The following is a 25,135-nucleotide window of genomic DNA, read 5'->3' on the forward strand; positions in this document are numbered from 1 at the left end:
AAACATTGACTTTAACCCACTGTCCCCAGATTTACTTGGGTGCATAGTATTTTCATGGAATAGCTCTGCATATCTCACATTGTTCTCTACCTATGTTTGGTACCCACTGACAGAACAGATTTCCAAGGCCCCTTCCAGGTCCTTCTATACACCTCGGTGTTGAGACAGTCCTTGGGAAAAGATGTGCTGAGTGACTGCAAGACCCCTAGGTCTGTGTGGGCATTCAGGCCCTTACTAATGGCAAGTGTTGGAGAGCAGAAATGGTGGGGGTGGGTGCTGAGAGGACAGGCAACCCGAGTGGAGGTGCTTTCCTTGGGGTGCACATGGAATCCAGTCTTCTTATTCCAGGGTGAAGTTCCCTGAGCTCCAAGCTAGAGCATTCATTCAGATAGAATGATAGCCTTAGACATTCCTACGTCCCCAACACAGGAATCCTCTGTGTGTTCCTTCAGAGGGCCTGCATGCTCTTCTCTTCCATCTCTCCTGATAAAGAACAAGACCAGGACTCATGGCCATCACACATTTGTCAAGCACTCAATACCTGAAGAAAGGAGAACACTTGGCCGGGGGTGCTCTGAGTAACCAAAGCTAATGTTCAGGTGGCTGTGGCAGTATTTTTCTGTTTGATATAAGTGGACCCTTGAAGAACATGGGTTTGAACTGCAAGGCTCCACTTACATGTGGACTTTTTTCAATAAATAGGTACCACAGCATATGATCCATGGTTGGTTGAAGCTGCAGATGCAGAACCACAGATGCAGAGGGCCAACTGTAAAGTTATACACGGATTTTCAACTGTGTAGGAGTTGGCGCAACTAACCTACCCTGAGCGTTGTTGAAGAATCAACTGTATTTTCATCCTTATATTTGTCAGTTTTGTGCCCAACACTGAAGTCTACACAAGACAGACAAAGCCCCTGCCCTCCTGATGCTTATATTCTAATGGGTTAAGACAGACAAAAGCAAGCAAACAAACCAAATAACTCTGCCTTGTGATACTTCCTATGAAGGGAATAAACACAATGCTCAGAATGGTTAAGTGCAGACATGACTGACTGGTATATGAAGGTCAAGGGAAGACAGAGCCCTTGTGCAAGCTTGGATTTCAAATTGTGGGAGCTGTGGAGAGATCCAAGAGGAGAATACTGTAGAAGCGCCTCTTAACTCAAAGAAAAGTAAGACTGGAAATATGAGCTCCTCCTTTAAGGAGGATGAATAGCTTTGATGCTGAGTAATGCTTACTCAACAGAAGTTACAGGAAGGAAACATTAAAACACATTTCCGTAACTCCTCTGTGTGAGAAACTCTTGTTCCTTAAGCTACTAACATTTTTAAAAAGATTGTCTTTTATAAGCTTAAAATATCTAACTCTTCTCTTTGTGAACATTAAAGATCCTCCACTTTTTCATTTTTTCACATGCTTTGAAACTGTTCTGTTTGTACAAGTCATGGACAAATGCTTAGTGTGAAAATCATGATGCTGGAAATATTATATTCATTGGTTTAAAAAATTCAACAGAAAGATTTCTTACCAAGTTTTTCCTTGAAGGTTCAGGGTATTCAAATACTATAAACCTCATTTTTGTATTAATGCTTAGATCTGTGCAATTCAAGATTCATAATCCTACTGTGGTGGAAATGAAAAGCGATTCTGATAGTTTTCCTAAATCCAAAACTGAGTGAAAGACAAGAGCTTGCTTGCATAATTCCTCTCATAAGAGCCAGATGGGAGAACTGCTTTAAGTGAAGTGCAGGCATTATCAGATATGGATGATTTATACAGAAGTAAAGCCTTATAGACGCTTGACTGCGGAAAGAACTTCAGTACAGCCCAGTACCCTTGTCCACTGGAGAATTCATACACAAAGAAACCCTACATATACATCAGGTTCAGTAGATGCTTTACACAGTGCTCCAGCCTTGCTCTCCATTGAACCCACACAAGGAAGAAACTATAAAAGTGACAAGTGTGGAATAGATTCAGCAACAAAATGCTTCTGTACTTGTTTGGAAAGAACCCTAGAAACAGAATGTGGGTAAAGCTTCAGCACTTCCTACTCAGGGCACTTCAGAGACTGTACAGGAGAGAACCCACAGAAAGAACGTGAGGAGGCCTTCAGCAAATAATCCACTAAGCACTAGAAGGAAAGCTCCTGAGAGAAAAGTAATGGGCAGCCTTGATCCATTACACGTGCGTGGGAACGAGCCAGGAAATGCACAAGATGACCAGTAAACATTTGTCTGTGGAGTGGTTCAACGAATGTCTGGAAAATCCCTTATGGTGTTCAAAGCTTTTTATTATCCCAACTGTCCAGCTGGATAGAAAAGGCTGCTTAGCGTTCTTCCTCTAAACATCTCCAGCGCAACTGAACACTGTTCTGTTTCAAAAGCTGATCGAAACCCTAGCAGTTTGTTTTATCCAAGCTCTCCTCCTGTACTTCCCCTCCAGTTAAAAGATAGTTGAGATTCTCAAGATCAGCTTGAGGTCAGCTTAATGGTGAGAACTCTGGGTATACAATGGTGCCAGGACCGTGGCCACTAGGACCCGTGCAGAGAAGGGGTCGAGGATTTGGGGACTAGGCTAGGTCAGTGATCCAATTCTCAGAACCAACCTTGGAGCCACTATAAGGCTGTTAACTGGACACACAAAAACAAAGCACCTTCTGGTTTGTCCTAGAAATCATCTGATTATGCAGGTCATATTAGTGAGAACTTTAACACTGTTTGAGGCTGAACCTAGGGTTGTGTCTGATTTCATTTTTAAACGAAGCCTCACAGTTTTAGTTTTACCTTGTTGTTTTAGTAATTAGCTCTCATCGCTGTGATGAGGTATAGAAATGCCTTCTTCTAACCTGAATACATCCAACCCAAATTCCAAAACATACGTAGTAGTAAAACACTGTGCTGATTAGTGGCTAAGCTAGAACTTTTCCACTGGAAGTTTCTCACTCCCCAGCTGGACTGCCTGCCCTGCTCCTGTTTTCCTGGCCAAGCTTCTTCCCAGCTGTTACCTTTCAGTCCAGGAAAAGAAGCCACCTTCCTCTTTACAACAATCTGGGAAAACTTGGTGATCTCCGTCCTGTTTTCTGAGGCACAATTCAAAGAAGGTACAACAGAGCTATTTACCAAACCATTCCTTGAAGTCTACTGCACTCACTTAGGAATGGAAAGAAACCCCTAACCTCTCCCTAGCCCACTGATCAACAGAAGCCTTTCTTGTGCATGTAGGGCTGTGGAGCAGTGGAACAGAGGGCGGACAAAGACAATGAAATGGAATAAGGCCAGAGAGAGGGACAGATGGTTGCCTTGTCCACTTCTACAACTGACCTCTACAGGATTTGTCCCCGGTAAGCAAGCAAGCAGTCTGTCTTTCCCATCACCTACTTATAAGTCTTATAAGCTCCTAAGTGTTCCCATCAGTGTTACACCAGCTCAGTGGAGCATCTAGAGGAAACTAGATCTCTTCCAAGGACCAAAGACCAGGTGGAATGACAAAGAAGTTTCCTGAGCTCTAGCAGAATAGACGGTCTTACTGACAGGACAGGTTATGCTGCAGAAACACATAGCACCAACATCCCATTGACTTAACACAACAAAAGTTTATTTCTTATTCCTACAGTCCATTATAGGTCTGGGGGACCCTCCAGAACAGATACCCCTTCCCAATGTGGGGGGCTCGGCATTCCAGACTGTTCTGATCTTGTGACTCCTCTCTCTGTGCTTATACGACTGAGGCAGAAAAAGACAGCACTAGAGTCCTGCAGCAATAAACAAATGCTTCAGCCAAGAAGGGAAACTTTTGCTCACACCCATTGCTCAAAACTATCTCAGGATGCTAACTGCAAGGAGAAAAAAGTCTAACCACTCCCTTCTTACTGTTCACTAGGATACAAGCTCCATGAGGATATGCATTTTGTCTCCTTGTCCACTAGTATATCCTTAGCTTAAAAGACTACCTGGGCACATAAAAGGCCCTCATTAAATTGAGTGAATGAATGTAGTGTCAGCAAGAAATCCACATGTATATCTTGGGAGAAGAAACAGAGTCCCAGGGGTGTAAGGCTGAGACTGTTGGGTAAGATCTATGCAGACCAGAGCTGCAGAGCTGGCCGAGCTTAAAAAATAAGCACACTGGTGTACTGGTACAGTTATCTTAGAGAAGAAAATGAAATCCTGCTGACAGCAGCAGACCAAAACCTCAGGTGACTTACACCATAAAGCACTGAAGCCAAGGACCAAATCAACCGAGCAAACCACCAACACGAGTGCTCAGCTCCTGGAAGGAGCTGCAACAGCCACAAATGCATCTGCTCCTTTAATGTAGTCAGTCCACCCAACATACCACTGGGGACCAGGGGAAAGGGAAGGACACACACACTGAGACCCTGCTATTTCCCAGGCTGTTAGGTGCTTTTCCTTCATCAACCCCTCTAATCCCCCCAAAAAACCCTGAGTTGAGTGTTATCGCTATTTCATATGGAAACTGGAGATTTAAGAGTGTTTCAGTAACCAGTCAAGAAACAGGAATGTTTTACAGGCTAGAAATAGATGCAATACAATGTCATCCAGGATGGCTGGGCAGGGACAACATACAGATCAGTCCTACTAATCCTGCCCTCAGGCCTGACTGATGTAGCTAAGTGACAGCCAACAGACCCACTAGCTATGGGGTCTTAACAAGCCTCTAGATTTCTTTGAACCTAACTCCCCTTTTTATAAGAGATTTGTAAGAGATCGTTTAACCTCTTTCCTAATACTACCTGAAAGCTCTAACAGGAACACATCTGAATCACTGCTGTAGGTGTTATAAGAAAATCCACAGCCCATAGAGATTTTTGGCATTCTATGCTATGCTGGAGAAGACAGAAACTGCAAGACCCTGTTTAACAGTTTACAGTGTTAAGTCAACCAAGGCAGATGCAGGTTCACCTATCCTTGCCTACCACTCAACATCAGTTCCCAAACCTTTCCTTTTGGGAACTTGGTCTCCTGCTCACTGAATTCCCAGAGCACCATTCCCAGTGACCCACAGGATCCTCCCTACTGCATACACTCCAGTTCCCAGACAAACATAACTTTCTTGTTGTTCTTAGTAACAAACAAAAGCCACGTTAAAATACAAACAGACAAAAACCTGAGAAGTTGATCCTGAATTCCCATTAATTTCCATGAGCTTCAGAAAAGTGCTCATGTTTATGGCTGTTTTATCCTATTGGCATTGTGAGGTAAGGAGTCCAGTTAATTGCAGAAAAGTCTTCATCTAAAATATACCAAATGGCTAAAAATTCCAACCCATGTCCACATGATCTCATTAGATATTCTCCTTTTTTCGAACACCACAAATGAGAGGCAATGATACTGCATTATTAGTTCACCTGGCAGATTCTCTAACAGTGAAGTAAATGATTTCATCACAGTAAAAACTGTGCTAACAGGACTCAAGAGATATAGTTGCTAAAATGTTCAAGATAGAACTCAGAACCAGGTCAACTTTGTGAACACTGTCCAATGACAAAACAGAGTAAGAAAATCCAATTTGTTTCTTGGAAAACTTTATATTAGAATTCATTTCTACCTCATGAGACTACTGAAATTCGTTAAGTCTGCTAACTGGAAGACAATGGTATGCAATGAAACATGTATATTACTGCTTTTTGTTTTGGAAGACCATGCTACAAATGTTTCTATCGTATGTGCTTAAGAGTAGCTGGGGAGGCCACTCTGTGACCACAGAAGACTGATGATTCATGACTCCATCTGCTATTTTGAAGCTGATCTTGCTATTTTGCCAAGTACAATCCCAAAACAGCTTTTTCCCTTACTCAGAATATTCGTAGAACACTTTTTTTGCTAAGGAATTCAGTGAAAGTTCTAAGTAAAAACAGTAAGTAGTACAACTATTAACGTTTCCGCTCCATAGTCAACCCTGATTTCTTTCTGTGAAACATGACGTTTACATCTCCAAATTTTCCACTGGTGAAAAATTCTTCATGCTTCTTAATTTTGCATTTTTTCATAAACTTTAGGGTCAAGCGCCGCTTGGTATATGTCTGTAGACTAAGGACACTGAACAAGCTTTCCTTCACTGGTGTCAAAGTCTTGAGCACTTACTGAAGCTTCTCCTGCATGTGCTACAGGTGGGTTCTCCGGTGTTTAATAAGGTGGGAATTTTGACTGAATTTTTTTCCACATTGATGACATGCAAAGGGCTTCTCTCCAGTGTGAGTTCTTTGGTGTGTGTGGAGATGTGAATTTTGACTGAAGCTTTTCCCACACCATGAGCATTTATATGGCTTTACTCCTTGGTGTGTTGTTAAGTGCTTATTAAGATCTGACCTCCATCTAAACCTCTTATCACACTGTTCACATTTATATGGTTTCTCTTCAGTGTGAATTCTTTGGTGCTTAATAAGATCAGAGCTAACTCTGAAGCTTTTCCCACATTCCTGACATTTAAAAGGCTTCTCTCCTGCACGTTCTTTCTCGTGAAGCTCAATAAGTTTCAGCAGCTCTTCTTCCCACCAGTTTGAAAATTTCTTTCCTTCCTTCACTGGAAAATCTTGGTGCCATTTCCCCACCCTATGCATATCACCATGATTTTCTTTGCCCATTGTTTTCTGATGAACATTCACACTGGCTTTTTTTGATACTATGTCTCCTGGTGCTTGTATTTCTAAGTCAGAAAAACATATAGGTTGATGATTTTCAGTGTCATTTTTCATCTTTATCTCTGTTGGAATAAACATAAGAATCAGCCAACTGTATGTCAGAGCAAGAAAACCATGGGAATAGAAAAAAACGCAATATTCACTGATTTTAAAAAAATAGGGAAGTAGAATCTTAAATGTTAAGCCCTTGTAAAGGTTCCTACCAAGGCACATTTCTCCTCTTCCCATGGTATACTTACCTGAAAACAGCTCTCCGGGACTGTCTTTGAACACTGGGGATCCTTGAACCCATGGCTCTTCCCCTTGCTCTAAGCAGCACATCACTTTAATTTTGGGGAGCACAAATAATGCTGTGAAATAAAAAACTGAGGTCAGTGACTGGAACTAACAATGGTTTACTAATTCCAGACTACTTCAAGAAGAGCAAAAGATACTTTAACAGTTTCTTATCCTGAATGGTTAAATGGAGAGTCTCATATCCAATATTAAGTTTACACTATACTGCATTTGTGAGTGGGTATGTAAAGACTGGGAAATAAACCTAAGCTAGATCTATGAAAAGGGTATGCGAATTCATTGCATGTTCCCCATCTTCTGAAACCAATACTGCATATTCAACTAAGCTGTAACCAAACTCCAGAGGCTACAGGAAATACAGGCTGGTCCTATTACCTCTTTAGGAAGACTCATAATGGATAAGGCCAGGTCTAGGGGAGTCAATGTGAAGGTCAGTGGGCTAGGTGTCATAAACACAAGTGATTCCTGTAATAGTATAGCAAGTTTCAATTGAGTTCTCAGGTACCAGACACTGGACCAGGAAAGATTTCTACCACTCCTATAGCTCACTGGTTCACATCCAGGTGAAGGAAAGAGACCAGAATTACTTAGTGGACCTTCTCTAAAAGTATGGAAAGCATTCATCACTCAGTCATTCAATACATATGTGCTGAGTGGCTGTGGTGCACCAGGCACCCTCTATGTGCTAGGAATACAGTGGTGAATAAACCAAGCCCCCCTGATCTCACAGAGCTTATCTTCTAGTGCAGAGCGAGACAGTCTAATGTCAATAAACACGCAAATAAAATATGAGGAAGTGATAAATGTTTTGAAGAAAACTAAAGCAGGGTGAGAGAACATTTAAGATTCTGCTTCTGTGAAGCTATTTTAGATAAGGCTATGTGAAAAGCCTCTCTTAGAAAGTGATATTTGAGGGACTTCCTTGGTGGTCCAGTGGTTAAGACCCATGCTCCCAATGTAGTGGGTCCAGGTTCGACCCGTGGTTGGGGAGCTAAGATGCCGCAACTAAGAGTTTGCATGCTGCAACTAAAAATCCCGCATGCTGCAACTAAAGATCCAGAGTGCCAAAACTAAGACCCTGCACAGCCACATAAATATATATTTTAAAAAAAAAAGTGATATTTTGAGCAGAACCCTAAACTGAGAGTTTTGTCATATGGCAGAAAAGTGTGCCAGGCACAGGGAAGGGGAAAGAAATGAGCACACCAAGCCCATGAAACAGCAAGATGAGCAGTGTGAATAAAGAGGCCAGAGCAAGGGCACGAATGGCAGGAGACGACAGCAGGGAGATGAGGAGGGGCCAGATCGTGGAGGAAGCCTTGGTAAGGAATTTGGTTCTTATATTGAATGTGATGAGAAGTTATCATAAGGTTTTTAAGCAGAAAAATGTCATCATCTGATTAGGATTGGTTTTTTTGGCCACACCCTGCAGCTTCCAAGATCTTACTTCCCCAACCAGGGATTGAACCCACACCCTTGGCACTGAAAGTGCAGAGTCCTAACCACTGGACCACCAGGGAGTTCCATGTGATTAGGGTTTTTTTTTTTTTAATAACTTTATTTTATTTATTTATTTTTGGCTGTGTTGGGTATTCGTTGCTGTACGCGGCCTTTCTCTAGTTGCGGTCAGCAAGCGGGGGCTACTCTTTGTTGCAGTGTGTGGGCTTCTCATTGTGATGTCTTCTCTTGTTGCAGAGCACAGGCTCTAGGCGAGTGCGCTTCAGTAGTTGTGGCACACAGGCTCAGTAGTTGTGGCGCACGGGCTTAGTTGCTCTGCAGCATGTGGGATCTTCCTGGAGCAGGGCTCAAACTCGTGTCCCCTGCACTGGCAGGCGGATTCTTAACCACTGTGCCACCAGGGAAGCCCCCATGATTAGGTTTTTAAAAGACTCTGGCTGCTGTGTGGAAAACTGATTGTGGGAGGGCAGGAGTGGTGGCAGTGGGTGGCAGTTAGAAAGTATTGAGGAGAACCTTGTGGCTGAGACGAGGATGCTAACGGCACAAGAGGCTGAGACATGATCCGATTCAAGCTATACTGTGAGGGTGGAGCCAAGATGATTAGCGATGGCCTAGTAGTGGGGTAGGATGGCAAGATCACGGTAAAGAATGATCCATAGGTTTTCTGGCCTGAAATACTGGGTGAATGGTAGTGTCCTTTAGGGAGACAGGAAAGAGAAGAGCAAAGCAAATTTGGAGGGAAGGGACCAAAAATTCTGGATAAGGAATGAGCATGTGAACTTGGCAAAAGCTCCCAGGTGAACTGGTTACACCTTTTCCCTGCTGAACCACTATCTGAGAATCAAAAAGCAACTGGTAAATATATCTGTGTATATATATAAAAAAAAAAGCAACTGGAAAAGAGACTCTCTCACAGAGAAAGCCAAGAATATGACAGATTACTTAACTCCTAGGCAAAGGGAAGGGCAAAGGACATCCCTGGTGGTTTAGTGGTCAAGAATCTACCTTCCAATGCAGCAGACAGGGGTTCAACCCCTGGTCAGGGAACTAAAATCCCACATGCTGTGGGGCAATGAAGCCCGCGAGCCCTGCTGAGCCCACACGCTCTAGAGCCTGTGTGTCACAACTACAGAGAAGCCCGCGTGCCGCAACGAAACATCTCGCACGCCACACTGAAGATCTCGCATGCCACAACTAAGGTCTGATGCAGCCAAATAAATAAATTATTTAAAAAAAAAAAAGATTCAGGAGTTCCCTGGTGGTGCAGTGGTTAAGAATCCGCCTGCCAGTGCAGGGGACACAAGTTCGAGCCCTGGTCCGGGAAGATCCCACATGCCACAGAGCAACTAAGCCCATGTGCCACAACTACTAAGCCTGCACTCTAGAGCCCGCGAGCCACAACTACTGAAGTCCAAGTGCCTAGAGCCTGTGCTCTGCAACGAGAAGCCACTGCAATGAGAAGCCCATGCACCACAACAAAGAGTAGCCCCTGCTCACCACAACTAGAGAAAGCCCACGTGCAGCAACGAAGACCCAACACGGCCAAAAAGATAAATTAAAAAAATTTTTAAAAAAATTCAATGAAGAGAAGGGGAGAATCTTTACCTAGAGAGATGACAGTCTCATAGTTTTCTTGCATTACATCATTGTAGAGGGCCTTCTGAGCGGGATCCAGTAACTCCCATTCTTCCTGGGAAAAATATATGGCCACTTCTTCAAATGTCAACAAGCTCTAAAAAGAGAATAGGCTTTAGGTCAGTATTTGCCACTTCAAAAGCAGCCCAACCATCTGACCCATGATTTGTATGTTAGTCCAGGAACTAAAGGAACAGCACATGATACTTTTTAAAGTGAGAAGGCAGAAATGGAGTAGGCAAGGGATCAGCAAACAGTCTGGGAGGTGTCCAGTTCCCCAGAGGGATCATCTGGGTTAATATGCCTCTGAGCACGTGCTGGGCAGTGTAGGTCAAGGGCAGCAGGGAGAGGCAGCCCTAAGAAGCTGGAAAGCACAGTTCACCTGGGACTCAGGCAAGATGAGCTCAGGTGCCACTGGCCAGTCTTTGGTGTTTGTCTGTTCAGGAAAGGCTAGGATCCGGTGAGCAGGCACCGCTGTGGGTGAAAGACAGCAGAGGTAATTTCTCTCGCTTCTGTTTCTGAACGTGGTAGGCTCTTTTCTAAAATACAGAAGACCCCGATTTTTTTAGTATTGATGAGATACCTTTACAAGCACGTGTGCTGGACTTCCCTGGTGGCGCAGTCGTTAAGAATCCGCCTGCCAATGCAGGGGACATGGGTTCGAGCCCTGATCCAGGAAGATCCTACATGCTGTGGAGCAACTAAGCCCGTGCACCCCAACTACTGAGCCTGCGCTCTAGAGCCGAAAAGCCACAGCTACTGAAGCCCGCGCGCCTAGAGCCCATGCTCTGCGATAAGAGAAGCCACCGCGATGAGAAACCCATGCACCGCAAGGAAGCCACCGCAATGAGAAGCCACCGCAGTGAGAAGCCTGCGCACCACCTCGCTCACCGCAACTAGAGAAAGCCCACGCGCAGCAACGAAGACCCAACACAGCCAAAAATAAATACATAAATTTATTTATTAAAAAAAAAAAAGTGTGTGCGCTGCTCAGAAATGCCTCTCATTATAAATGAAAACCATGGAACTACGAGCCTCTAAAACAGGTTCCCTAGTTTTCATGAGCAACTTAATGAAAGGAAAAAATTTTTATTATCCTCTTGTGACATAAATTGAAAACAAAATACTCAGGGAATCCAGTGTACAGTAAGAGATGTAGTTGTTTTTTTTTTTTTCATCATTTGTTACTTTTTTTCTGGTACAAATAGTGTTCACATTCTGGCACTAACCACCTATTCTGATCCCAATTCCTTTCATATTTTCAGCATGAGATGAGACTGACCCTCTCTGCTTTTCCAAAAACAGAATTCCTGAGGTTATTACCAGGGTTCTGTGGTTTGGAGATTTCTGTATCTTAGGCCAACCCCCACCTTCAACCACACGTGGTCTGCTCTACCGTAACCCGGGGGGCATCCTAATTGCTAACGTGGCTACATTAGTAGATCCACAGGGCAAGCAAGAAAATGGTAACAACATTCTGGCTTAACAAATTACTATCCCAGCTCCCAGGAGAAGGAAAGTAACGTGAAGCTCCTTACCCCTCTCACATATGGGCTCAGTTTCTTTGTGGGTATTCCTGATCAGCAGCTCTTGTAGACTCTGGTGTGTATTCCAAAATTCTTCATCCTGGGACATGCCCACTTGCTGGGCCTCTGCTGGCTTCAGCTTGAAGCCTGGGGCCTCTGCTGTTTCTCCCAAGAGCACCGCCTCCTTTCCCAGCTCATGGTCTGCAACCTAGAAATAATGCACATCCTTGTTACCATGGAACTTACTTTTGGTTTGGGAGTTGGTAAGAGAGGGAGGAAAAAGCAGAGTGCAAACTGTGGGAAGAAGGAGACACTAAAGGAAATTTCACAAAGACTTAAAAGAGATACGAGACCACCAACTTTCCACAAGAACTATACACAAAATATAGGAAAATTGGCAGAAGAGGAAAAAAGGTGTGGTTACTGCCAGCGCTCCAAGACAGCAGCTCCCACCCTCTGCATCCAGCCCAGCTCAGACCACTAACAGGGCTGCACAGGCCACCTGTTCTCATGCCACCCTGACAGACTTTCTCTCCCAACTTAGATTCTTGCCTTAGTGGTTTCCTGTCCTCTCTCTCAAGAAATTAAGGAATTGAATTTAAAAGTTGTCCTGTCAACCAGATTTTCCACATGGCCAGGGAAGAGTCTCACAGAGGATTGGGATAAAATGGAGAAAAAAGTGGGAGGAAAGAGTCAGGGATCCAACCTATCCCCAAATGATTTTGACACAAAACGTGTGCCCTCCCAGTATTCTCAGTAGGCCTGTGAAGCCAGCTGGTATGCGCAAGGGCATGCCCTGAATCCCCGCTCACAGCACAGCCAAGGAACAACCACTGAGGAAAGGCAGTGGAGGCCCTTGTCTACGGTACAGAGGACACTATCCCTCACGCTCTTTCTTCTCTCAGCTACTCTACTGAGATTTCCAAATCTTTCTTTCCCTGTTTTCTTTCTAGGTTTTCTCTTCCTGGGCAGTCTTCCTCTAGTTGTTTGGTTTCTCCTCTTTCCTATCTTCACTCTCCTTTGGTCTCTGAGAATTACTCCTTTTTTGGATCTGTCCCGTCCTCTCCAACTCCTTATTGCCTTTTGTTTGTTTAGAAGAACTTGAGGCCCATCTCCTTCGCCAAGCCAGACTAGACTCATTACCCTCAACACACCCTGGCTCCAAAGAGGGCAAAAAGCAACTCTCTCCCTAAGGCCAGGGAAGTCTGCCAGGATCTCTGAAACCTGTGGACTGACTATGGCTGTGGGTCTGTGCTTTCACGTTCTGCTTTACATGTCCTAAAGGAACAACAGAACGGAGACCTAATTCATCTTATTTCCCAATTAACTGCCGCAATACATCCACCTTCACCCTGTTTCACTGCACACATGAAGAATCTTTCTTCTCACCCCATTCCTCATTTGACCAGATTCCCTCTGTAAGTGTTCTACCAGGACCACAGCCTCCTCAAAGCTCTGTAGATGGTGCTTCTTTATGCAGGTCTGGGTGTCCCTGGGCAGAACAGTCAGGAACTGCTCTAGGACCACGAGTTCCAAGCTCTGGACTTCTGACCGAATCTCTGGCCTCAGCTACCATGGGCTTAATTTCTGAAGCTGGTCAACAGCCTCCCTGGGTCCAGCTGCATCATGATAGAGGAAGCTCTAGAAGTGCTGGTGAGACCTCTCGGGACTGAGACTGTCCGTTTGGGGGGCATATTTCTTATGCTGACTGGAGCTCTATGTCACAGGTCCCTTGGTCTCCCACAGAGTCCTGATCTGAGGATTCAAGTACTTACCCACCTTCAGACCTACTGTCATCATTCTGATCTAGGAACAATTTGGCTCCTGTGTTGGACACACCACCAGCATCATCTTTGACAACTGAGGCCCAGTCTGGTCTGGAACAAAACCAATAGAAAGTTCTTCTTTCTAAGGCATTAAAGTGAGAAAAAAATAAAGTGCATGTCAATAAGAAAGTCACACGAACTTTACTACTTGTTACTTATTATAAGAGAAAAATGAACTTTAAAAATCAACTGCCAAGCCCTTGTTTCTCTCCTTTTCTATTATTCAACGGAATACAGCACGACTTATTGCAGACAAATGTAAATAAATTACTTTGCCTTAAAAAAAAAAAAAATAGGGCTTCCCTGGTGGCGCAGTGGTTGAGAATCTGCCTGCCAACGCAGGGTACACGGGTTCGAGCTCTGGTCTGGGAAGATCCCACATGCCGCGGAGCAACTCGGCCGGTGAGCCACAACTACTGAGCCTGTGTGTCCGGAGCCTGTGCTCCGCAACAAGAGAGGCCACGACAGGGCTTCCCTGGTAGCGCAGTGGTTGAGAGTCCGCCTGCCGATGCAGGGGACAGGGGTTCGTGCCCCGGTCCGGGAAGATCCCACATGCCGCGGAGTGGCTAGGCCCGTGAGCCATGGCCGCTGAGCCTGCGCGTCTGGAGCCTGTGCTCCGCAATGGGAGAGGCCACAACAGTGAGAGGCCTGCACCGCAAAAAAAAAAAAAAAAAAAGAGAGGCCACGACAGTGAGGGGCCTGCGCACCGCAATGAAGAGTGGCCCCCACTGGCCACAACTAGAGAAAGCCCTCGCACAGAAACGAAGACCCAACATAGCCAATAAATAAATAAAATTTTAAAATAAATTAATTAATTAAATAATCAGGAGAGGTTGGTGGGTGAAAAAACTAGTACCCACTGGCTCCAAGGAGTTTGAGGATCATCCAAAGATTTAATTGATGCACTTCCTATGCCATCCTCTCCGTGTAAAGGAAAGATCAGGAGAATATTCTGAGTTTCTCTTAAATTTCAACATATCGTCCTAGTCTGTCTTCAGTAAGAGGGTACAACTTCTATGACCTTTGTTCTTTTGGGAAGATGAAAGACTTCACTTCCTGGACCATTTGAGGTGCTCCTTTGCATTGTATGAAAACTGGCAGAAGAGCTGAAACAATGAGACCAGAGTGGAAGAACAGTAATTCAGATAAATGGAGCCTTATTCTTCTCAAAAGCATCCCCCAATTAAGTAACTAATTGCTCTACATTCATCTTGGCATTTATTTGTAAGATATATATAGAGCACCATGCAGAAGATTTATACCTGAATTTTTAATTTTCATTACTTGACTTAGGAAAAATTACAGCTGATCCTTGTTCACAAAATGTTTATCCAAATGTCAGTTGGAAAAAAAAAGGACAGCATGTTAGCTGGTCATGACTACATTCAGCTGCTACATTTCTCCAGGGCTCATTTAGACCTCTAAGCGAGGCTGAGGAGGAGTGCCTCGTGAGCCTCACTTTCCCTGAGGTGATCCAGCGGAAAGCGCACCGAAATTCTGCCCAGGAAGCCACGGTGTTCACAAACGGCCGGCTGCCGATGCCCACCTGGCTCTGAGGAACAGGGACACTTCCCAGGCTTTCGCATCAGAGGAAGCTGATCTCTCTGAGGCTGGACCGCCCGTTTCTCCCTCAATAACATCAGCCAGTAAAGGAAACGCCGGCGGAGGCGGGAAAGTGGACACGATCGCCCGGGCGCGCCCGCGAGCACTGTGCCTGCGTGCAGTGGCCGAGCGGGCTCCCGGAGCGCGGCCCCTGGCGCCACCCGCACAAACATTGGAGAAAACGGCCTCACGAGCCTGACGGCGGACCTCGCCCCCGACAATCCTGTCGCCCGGCTCGGAAACACCCTCGGCCGCCTTGCAGCGGCCGGCGTCTCTCGGGGGCTCCGGAGCCTGCGCCGAACAGGAAGCCGCTTCTAGGTTACCTCGGATGGCTTGGCTTCGTGAAGGCCGCTCCCTCCTCCCGGGGCTCTACCGCAAGTCGCCGCCGGTCCGGCCACCGCTCTAAGGAGGACAGCTCCCCGCCCCGCGCCACTCAGTGGTGGGTTCCGAGGCTCAGGCCCGGAACCACTTAGGTTCGCCTGGCCCAGACGGCCCGCCCGGAGCAGTAACTGCGCCGCGGGCTTACCCACCCCACCCCTCACTCCATCCAACCGGAAGGGGAAGTGACGTACTTCCGGGGAGAGGCTCCTCGCAGGTCAATGTGTCCTCACCGCTGCGAACTGGGGTTTACCTGGCGGCGGGAGTTGATGTCACGGAGTCTCAGGCCCGCGGAGCCTGAGGGCCCTGCACGGTCGGTGCCCTCTCGCGGCCATTACTTCCTTCGTCGTTGTGGGTGGCTGGCGACTGGTAACCCGGAGTCCCACCGGGTGACGTCCCCTCCCCTGCCAGTGCCCGAGCTGTCCTCCCGCCGCTTCTCACAGCCTCCTTCGGTACCTGGTGTTGACTTAAACAATAAAATAGCCAGTTATTTTACCATCAAAATGAGTTAATTTGGGGACAATAAAGAGTTGCAATTTGGAATATGCGAACCCTGGCAACCATAAGCAAGTCTGGAGAACATGGTTCTTTTACACAGGAGACCTGAGGAGTTCGGAGCGACTGTTGTAACCTAATAATCCACTGGAGGAATATGGGAGTGTAGTGGCTTGTCATTGGCTCACCTGTTGCTGGGTCAGGAGAAAATCTTCCTCCTGGTGGGTAGTAAAGTAGTAACCTGTTGCTAATGCAATTGATGTCTAGTGGTTGGGCGTGAGATCTCCCCCTTTGAGCTCTGATTCCATTTTAAATGAGGTACCGTTTATAATTTTCACAAAGGCAGTTTCGTCTAACTAATCTGGCTTGTGATAGGTGTGACCCAGACACACACATGCAACCAAAGTTCCTACAGCTGGCTGAGCACGGCAATCCCTCTCTTACAACAGGCGTGTCAACAACCAGAAGATTCTCACTAATTAGAGAAATTAGAGAAATGCAAATGCAAGTCAAAACTACCTCACACCGTCAGAATGGCCATCATTAAAAAGTCTACAAATAACAAATACTGGAGAGGGTGTGGAGAAAAAAGAACCCTCCTACACTGTTGGTGGGAATGTAAGTTAGTGCGGCCACTATGGAAAACAGTGTGGAGGTTCCTCAGAAAACTAAAAATAGAATTACTATATGGTCCAGCAATCCCACTCCTGCACATATACCTGGACAAAACGATAATTCAAAAAGATACATGCACCCCTCTGTTCATAGCAGCACTATTCACAATAGCCAACACATGTAAACAACCTAAATGTCCATCAACAGATGAATGGATAAAGAAGATGTGCTATATATATACAATGGAATACTACTCAACCATAAAAAAGAATGAAATAACATGGATACAACCAGACATTATCATACTAAGTGAAGTCAGACAGAGAAAGATAAATACCATATAATATCACTTATAGGTAGAATCCAAAATATGGCATAAATGAACTTATCTACAAAACAGAAACAGACTCACAGACATAGAGTACAGGCTTGTGGGTGCCAAGGGGAAGAAGGGTGGGGGAGAGAAGGACTGGGAGTTTGGGATTAGCAGGTATAAACTATTATATATAAGATGAATAAGTAACAAGGTCCTACTGTATAGCACAGGGAATTATATTCAATATCCTGTGATAAACCATAATGGAAAAGAATATTTTTAAAAACGAATGTATATATGTGTATAACTGAGTCACTTTGCTGTGCAGCACAGATGGGCACAAGATTGTAAATCAACTTCAATTAAAAAAAACCAGGGGCTTCCCTGGTGGCGCAGTGGTTGAGAGTCTGCCTGCCGATGCAGGGGACACGGGTTCGTGCCCCGGTCTGGGAAGATCCCACATGCCACGGAGCAACTGGGCCCTTGAGCCAAAATTACTGAGCCTGCGCGTCTGGAGCCTGTGCTCCGCAACAAGAGAGGCCGCGATAGTGAGAGGCCCGCGCACCGCGATGAAGAGTGGCCCCCGCTCTCCACAACTAGAGAAAGCCCTCGCACAGAAACGAAGACCCAACAGCCAAAAATAAATAAATAAATAAAGCAAACTGTCAACAAGTAAAAATAAACACTATTATATTAAAAAAAAAAAAAAACCAGAGGGCTTCCCTGTTGGCGCAGTGGTTGAGAGTCCGCCTGCCAATGCACGGGACACAGGTTCGTGCTCCAGTCCGGGAGGGTCCCACATGCCACGGAGCGGCTGGGCCCATGAGCCATGGCCGCTGAGCCTGCGCGTCCGGAGCCTGTGCTCCGCAATGGGAGAGGCCACAACAGTGAGAGGCCCGTGTACCGCCAAAAAAAAAAAACACCAGAAAATTCTTGTTTACAGAACTGGCTCAGGTACTTACAACATGCAGAGGAGAAATCTTGTGTTCTACAGGGACAACTACCTCCCTTCCTTTATTCTTGGCAGACAAGACCTACTGAAAACTCTCTACCCACCCTCCTTCCTTCAGTGGGGAAAGAAAATGTTTTCTTAAAAGTTGCCATGGACACCAATGAGAAAAACAAACAAGTACTTAAGAAGCAGTAATTAAATCAACTTTCTCCACCTTGTTTCAATTGCCTGTCCCCTTACCTACGCCCTCTCCAATCTGATTTCCATTCTCTTTCCATACTCCCCTTCCCATCATTGCCTTCGTCTCCTGAGTTCTCACTCTAAATGCTGCACCAAGGTCACTGCCTTCTCAATGCCTCCTGGATGATGCGCCCTCACCCAGGCTTGGATCTCCCTGTGCAGAATGATCAGGAATTGCTTCAGCTCCAGGATCCTACACTTGAATGCAGCTTGGGCTGCAACGATCAAGAGCAGAGCTCCCAGAGCTGGCTGAAGGCTTGTGAGTGAGGCCCAGCAGTTGCTGATAATGGGAGAGTCTGAAGAGCTGGTGGGAGATCTCCAAGTTGCCAACCTCTCTGAGAGGTCAGAATCTGCCATCAGCCACCTGAGAGAATGTGAGCAATAAAGGGGAATTCAAATCGAACTGAGGCTGATCTTTGGCCCAAAATTCAATCCCTACAATGTGGGATAATCAACCTGGCATATGAGACAGGAAGTGGAAGTTGTTACCTGTTACCTAATGGAAAATTGCACAGACTGCGACCATCGGGTAGATTCAGTTTCCAGTCCCAGCTGAACTCCACACTAACTGATGTGAGGCAAAATATTCAACCTCTCTTAGCCTCTTTTTCTCATCTGAGCATAACAATACCTACCATGCAGCACAGAGAAAAAGATTAGAAATGCTATTTGTATAGCATCTGGCCCAGTGCTTTGCATTTAGAAGGTGCAGAGTAAGTGGTCTGGGGTGGTGTAAGAGAAGCTCCATCTTACAGGAATTTCAAGCATATCTCACTACTTAACATATATTAATTTGTTTAATGTCTGTCATCCCCACAAAAATGTAAGGTTCTTGGAGAGCAGGTAATTTGTTTTATTGTTGAATCACAGCTCCTCGAGAAGTGTCTGGTCCTAAAATAAATATTTGGCAAATGAATGGGTGAAAAAAGACAAGAAAGACTGGGGTCTTCAGACCTCATTAATTGCCTGGGTGTCCAGTACTTAAGCATTATAAACAGCATGAAAGGAGACGAAGACTGGTCTCTGGCTGAGACGTCTCTGAGATCTGTCTCCCCTTCGTTTCCACTCCTATGGCTCTAGAGTGAGATTTCTGAACTTCAGAACTATTGACATTTGGGACCGGACAGGTCTTTTGTTGTCTGTGTGCACGGGTGGGTATCCTATACACTGTAGGATTTTAGCTGTACCCCTAGCCTCCACCCACTAGATGTCAGGAGCACCCACCAGTCCCGACAACAAGACTGACTCCAGACTTTGTCAAATGTATTTGGGCGGCAATTGGCCCCGATTGAGAACACCTGGTCTAGGCACATATCATTAGGCCAGTCTGGTAGATGAGTCTCCCATCTGTTCACCTGGTCTTTGTACAGAGCAGATCTGGACTTCTTGACTTTCTAATAATCTAATTGCTCAAAAGCCTTTAAGACTTCCTAATGCCACTGAAATAAGCCAAGATCTCCTAACTCGCAAGGCTCTCCCTAGCATTCAAGGCCCAACCTACCCCCTCCAGCCTCATTGCACACTCTCCTATACACAGTCTACAAACCAGCACAGGTGAACTGGTCCCACATCCTGGAACAGGCTCTGTGCCTTCCAGCCTTAGTGCCTTTTCCCAAGGCCTGGTTCATCCTTTCCATAGAAACTGAACACTAGCAGTACCAGTTTGAATTCCTTCCAATCAAGGGAGAAAGGGCAACTTTGTTTAGAAACTAGACATGTGGAAATAAGGAAAAAATTTCAAGGAGTGCACCATCAGAGAAGGCAAGAAACCCAGAGAATGAGGACTGGTAACACCACCACTATCACCTTCTTGGAAGCTCCTAACACTTTGAAGTCCTCAGTCCCGTCTTTAACTCTCTCTCAGCGTGCCTTCTCTTACTGAAAATGAGTCCCCCTAAAACTGAGTTTCCCTATTGAGTTTATGATTAACCACTCTACCCAAAACTTTTATTACCTTTCTTGTACCCTCTGACCTCAGTTTGTAATAGGGGTGGGGCAGGGCGGGAGCACAGCCATTAGTGCAAGGCTGTAAGTGGCCTTGCTATACTAATGGTCAGCATCATGGTAGTCCCGGTGGTGGCACTCTCCCTGGGTTGCAGTCCACAGGACCTGGCCCCTGTTTGCAGGGCTTGAGGAGCCTGAGGGCCAGCTAGGTCCTGGGTGCCTTGCTCCCTCAGTGATGATGGCGGGGTAGGGTCTGGGGACCTGGCCTGGAGGGCGCCACCAGCTGAGATCTGCCTCTTCAGCTGGGCCTGGGCACTGGCGGGAGGACACAGGCTGGGTGCTGGATGAATGCTCCCCAGCAGGGTAACCGGCCCGCACAGGGACCCTCTCCTCTTAGCCAGGGCCTAGACTTAAGGAAGCAAAAGTTGATCCTTGGGACCTTAAACAAGTAATATGAGGAGTAATGATTTAGCTTTGCTTATGGGATTTGTTAAGTGTTAGTGAAGCCAAACAATTAAAAAATGTCCGAGTTTGGAGCAGAGAAAGGTTTACTGCAGGGTCATGCAAGAAGACGGGTGACTCATGCCTTGAGAAACCTCCAACACCTCAAAGGCTTTCAGCAAAGCCCTTTAACAAGAAAGGTGAGGGGAGGGCGTGGTTAGTTGTCAACGTCTTGGTGTCAATCCTTTGTTCTTAATGTCCACGTGGGTCAGGTCACAGGTTCCAGCCACAGCATCTTCAAGTGGCCTTTCATGCCAGTGGAGGATCTCCCTAATTCACGGTCAGAGCGTCACCATCTCCCCAGCCTGCAGGTCTACCTGTCAGTGCGCCTGCCCAGCCAGAAACACCCCAGACTCGCCCAAAGCCAGAAGCTGCAACGTGTGCGCGCACCTGACTCTGCCGCAGCCTTCCCCTTCAGTCCCCATCCTCTGGCACCACTCTGCCGGGCCTGGCGCCACGAATGCTCCAGAAGGGGGCGAAAGCGCAAACGTCGGCCACATCCCAGGGACTGCGACCTAGGGAGACTGCCACCGCGGGGACCACTGCGGCGCTGACCATTGGTGGAGCGGGGCCTCTAAGGCCTCGCCGCCCCTGTTACACTGCAAACACCTGCTATCGGCGTTTGGCTTTCTGCGCCGCAAGCACACAGCCCTTGCTCAGTTACATTACCCCAACTAACACCAGAGCTTGTTTCTGCGGATTTATCTACTCCACAGTTTGGGAGCTCTCTCTGAGCGCAAGGAGCATGTCTGAGCTGTCTTCGTGTCCCCACCGCCCAGCACAAGGGCGCACAAGGACGCGATAAGCCCTCCGTGAACCAGTGTTTTATTCGCGTAAAACACAAAGGTAAGAGGCTCAGGGCCTTTGAAAGCACACTTCACGGGGACACTGAGCCGACAGGGTGAAGGGCGACAGGCCCCGCACACCAGGTACATCGCCCCTACACCTCTCCAAACAAAAGAAGGATGTCCCGGCTCACCGCCACTGAGGGACTTCCCGTCACGGGACCCAGGACAAAACAAGAACCTCAGACAAGAGGGCGGGACCGCGGAGTTAGGGCCCGCCCCCGGGAAAACCCTACCTCAAACACACCACTCACCCGCCAGGCTGTCTTTTCCAGCGCGTGCGGCCGGAAGCTGCCGCGGGGCGAGCCGGGACTTCCAGAAGGCCTGACGCATGCGCAAGGTCTAAGCCGGAAAACAGCGCCGCCGGACACGGAGGCGGTGAGCTACAGGACAGCCCTCCCCGCCATGGTTCCGCTAATCGACAGCAGTGTTCCCCAATGAGAGGATGGGATCCTCCTTGCGTTATAACCTGGACCACTGAAGTTGCTCGAACGTAGGGGGCCTTAGATCTGGGCGTTTGTTGATGCCTCCTATTGGTTACTGCTGTTCTGCTTGACAGGCGCTTCCGCTTCTCTTTTTTCGAAGGGTTTTTGCACCAGCACCTCCTGGGCTCATACCCTGTTTGTAGATGTGACAACGACAGCAGTGCTACCGAGAAGCACTGCTCTTCCTTTGCTTCTTCCCACAATTAGACTCTGCTATGTTCCTCTCTCTCTTTCCTGTCAATGTAGGCATCCAGTTAACCTGCCTTCTAAAAAGGGAGGCAGCAAGAACGGTCATATACCTTAGAATGGTCATAACACTAGGACCCTAGAGACTTGAGCACCCTGGTGTACTCTGCAGATAGTCAGTTGTGGTAGCCAGTGGATCTCTCTAGTACTTCGTCACATCATCTATAAAATAAATATAATAGCTGGCAGGAACACTGTAAGGCTCAAGATAGATAATGTATGTGCCAGTGCTTAGAGAAAACTGCTCAGTGTTATCACTGATACTGGAGGTTCTATAGAGAGTACGTAGATAAGAATAAAAGGCCTTCAAATAGGAAAGGAAGAAATAAATCTTTCTCTATTCAGAGATGACATGATCCTACATATAGAAAACCCCAGGGACTTCCCTGGCAATGCACTGGTTAGGTCTCCACGCTCTCACTGTCAAGGATCAGGGTTTGATCCCTGGTGGGGGAACTAAGATCCTGCATGTTGCGCTGTGGGGCAAAAAACAAAACAAAACAAAAAACAATTCATATAAAAACTACTAAAGATAATAAACAAATTCAGTAAGTTGCAGGACAAGATCAATATAGAAAATCAGTTGTGTTTCTGTACACCAGCAATGAACAATATGAAAGGGAAATAAAAATATTCCATTTACAATAGCATCCAAAAGAATAAAGTACCTGGGTACAAATTTAACCAAGGGAATGAAAGACTTGTACGTTGAAAACTATAAAACATTGTTAAAATAAATTAAAGAAGACATATATAAAAGGAAAGACACCTCGTGTTCAAGGACTGGAAGACTTAACATTGTTAATATTGCAATTCTCCCAAAGTGATCTACAGATTCAATGCAATCCATATCAAAATTTCAATAATCTTTTACAATATAAATTAATATGGGATTGCAAGGGACCCTTGATTAACCAAAACAGTCTTGAAAAAGAGAACAAAGTTTGAGGAGAAACACTACCCAATTTCAAAAAATAATACAAAGCTATAGTAATAAAAATAATGTGGCACTGACATAAGGACAGATATACAGACAACCAGAATAGAATTAAAACTCCAAAAATAAACCAATATATCTATGGCCAAACAATTTTCAATATGGGCTACAAGAACATTCCAAGCAGGAAAGAATAGTCTCAACAAATGGTGCTGGCACAGGTGGGTAGCCATATGCAAAAGAAACAAGTTGGACTTCTACCTCACACCAAACACAAAAATTCATGAGGGACTTCTTTGGAGGTTCAGTGGGTAAGGCTCTGTGCTTCCACTGCAGGGGGCACGGGTTCGATCCCTGTTTGGGGAACTAAGATCCCACATGCTGTGTGGCAAGGCCAAAAAATATATCATGAAAATGGATCCACGACCTAAATATAAGAGCTAAAACTATAAAATTTCCGAAGAAAATATATGAGAAAATCTTAATGAAATTGGATTTGATAATGGCTTTTTTATTTTTTATTTTTGGCTGTGTTGGGTCTTCACTGCTGTGTGCAGGCTTTCTCTAGTTGCAGTGAGTGGGGGTCACTCTTCGTTGCAGTGCACAGGCTTCTCATTGTAGTGGCTTCTCTTGCTGCAGAGCACGGGCTCTAGGAACGCGGGCTTCAGTAGTTGTGGCACGTGGGCTCAGTAGTTGTGGTTTGCGGGCTCTAGAGCACAGGCTCAGTAGTTGTGGCGCATGGGCTTAGTTGCTCCGTGGCATGTGGGATCTTCCCAGACCGGGGCTTGAACACATGTCCCCGGCATTGGCAGACAGATTCTTAACCACTGCACCACCAGGGAAGTCCGATAATGGCTTTTTATATATGACACCAAAAGCAAAAACAACAAAAGAAAAAATAGATAAATTGGACATCACCAAAATGTAAATATTTTGTGTATCAAAGGACATTATCAGAAAAGTGAAAAGAAAATGTGTAAAAGGGTGGGGAACACTTACAAATCATACATAGGATGAGGGTCTAATATCCAGAATACATAAAGAATTCCTACAACTCAAAATCAAAAAGACAAACAACCCAATTTTGAAATGGCCAAAAGGCTTGAATAGGCATTTCTCCAAAGAAGAGAAATGGCCAAGAAGAATCTGAAAAGATGCTCAACATCATTAGTCATTGGGAAAATGCTAATCAAAACCACAATAAAATACCACTTCACACTCATTTAGATGGCAAAAATAATAATAATAAAACAGAAAATAGCAAGTGTTGTCAAGGATGTAGAGTTATTGGATACCCTGTACATGGCTGGTGGGAATGTAAAACAGTTCAGCAACTACAGAAAGGTTTGACTGTTCCTCAAAAATTAAACATAGGATTACCACATGACCCTACAGTTACACTTCTGGGTATAAACACAATAAAGCTGGAAACAGGTACCCCCAAAAAATACTTGTACATGCATGTTTACAGAGGAACTATCACAATACCCAAAAACTACAAACAACTTAGATGTCCATCAACAGATGAATGGATAAACAAATTGTAATAAATCGATACTATTGAATATTATTCAGCCAAAAAAAGGAATGATTGCTGATTGATACATGCTATAATGTGAATGAACTTCAAAAGCATTATGCTAGTGAAAGAAATTCAGGCCCAATAATAAATGTATGATACCATTTATATTAAATATTCAGAAAAGATAAATCCAGAGGGACAAAAAGCAGGTTTGTAATTTTCCAGGCACTGTGGGGAAATGGAAATGGGGAGTAACTGCTTAATGTATATGGGATTTTTCGGGAGGGGTGTGATGAAAATATTTTGGAACTAGATAGACGTGTACAATATTGTGAATGTACTCAGTGTTACTCAGTTGTTCACTTTAAAATGGTTAATTTTATTTTATGTAATTGTCATCTCATTTATAAATTGCATATGATGGGAATTCCCTGGTGATCTAATGGTTAGGACTCTGTGCTTTCACTGCCGGGGCCCAGGTTCAATGCATGCTTGGGGAACTACGATCCTGCAAGCAGGGCAATGCAGCCAAAAAAAAAAAAAATGCATATAAAAATTAACTTGCTGTATTTATGTGGTCTACTTCTGGACTTTATTCTATGCCACTGATATGTGGGTCTATCCCTTTACCAAGACCACACTCTTTT

At 45.4% G+C, this 25,135-nt stretch overlaps 1 protein-coding gene across 6 annotated transcripts; it reads right to left on the reverse strand.

Moving 5' to 3' along the window:
• Positions 1 to 1,837: 1,837 nt before the first annotated feature.
• Positions 1,838 to 21,592, reverse strand: ZNF75A (zinc finger protein 75A). 6 transcript variants are annotated; one of them, XM_081257053.1, is made up of 9 exons: positions 21,553 to 21,592; positions 15,644 to 15,856; positions 13,364 to 13,492; positions 11,597 to 11,792; positions 10,642 to 10,695; positions 10,441 to 10,532; positions 10,029 to 10,155; positions 6,908 to 7,018; positions 1,838 to 6,730 (listed from the first exon to the last, which is right to left on the reverse strand). In XM_081257053.1, the coding sequence occupies exons 3-9, from the start codon at positions 13,382 to 13,384 to the stop codon at positions 6,132 to 6,134; spliced, it is 1,200 nt and encodes a 399-aa protein (XP_081113179.1). In that variant the 5' UTR covers positions 13,385 to 13,492; positions 15,644 to 15,856; positions 21,553 to 21,592; the 3' UTR covers positions 1,838 to 6,131. The 6 variants fall into 6 exon arrangements, with proteins under 6 accessions (XP_081113179.1, XP_081113178.1, XP_081113177.1 ...); XM_081257052.1 differs by lacking the exons at positions 15,644 to 15,856; positions 21,553 to 21,592 and adding exons at positions 14,432 to 14,516; positions 15,336 to 15,555; XM_081257051.1 differs by lacking the exon at positions 21,553 to 21,592 and having other exon boundaries at positions 15,585 to 15,659.
• Between the last annotated feature and the right edge of the window lie 3,543 nt (positions 21,593 to 25,135).

Source organism: Mesoplodon bidens (genome assembly GCF_964165515.1).
Source record: "Mesoplodon bidens genome assembly, chromosome: 15".
In the NCBI taxonomy this organism is placed as follows: Eukaryota; Metazoa; Chordata; class Mammalia; order Artiodactyla; family Ziphiidae; genus Mesoplodon; species Mesoplodon bidens.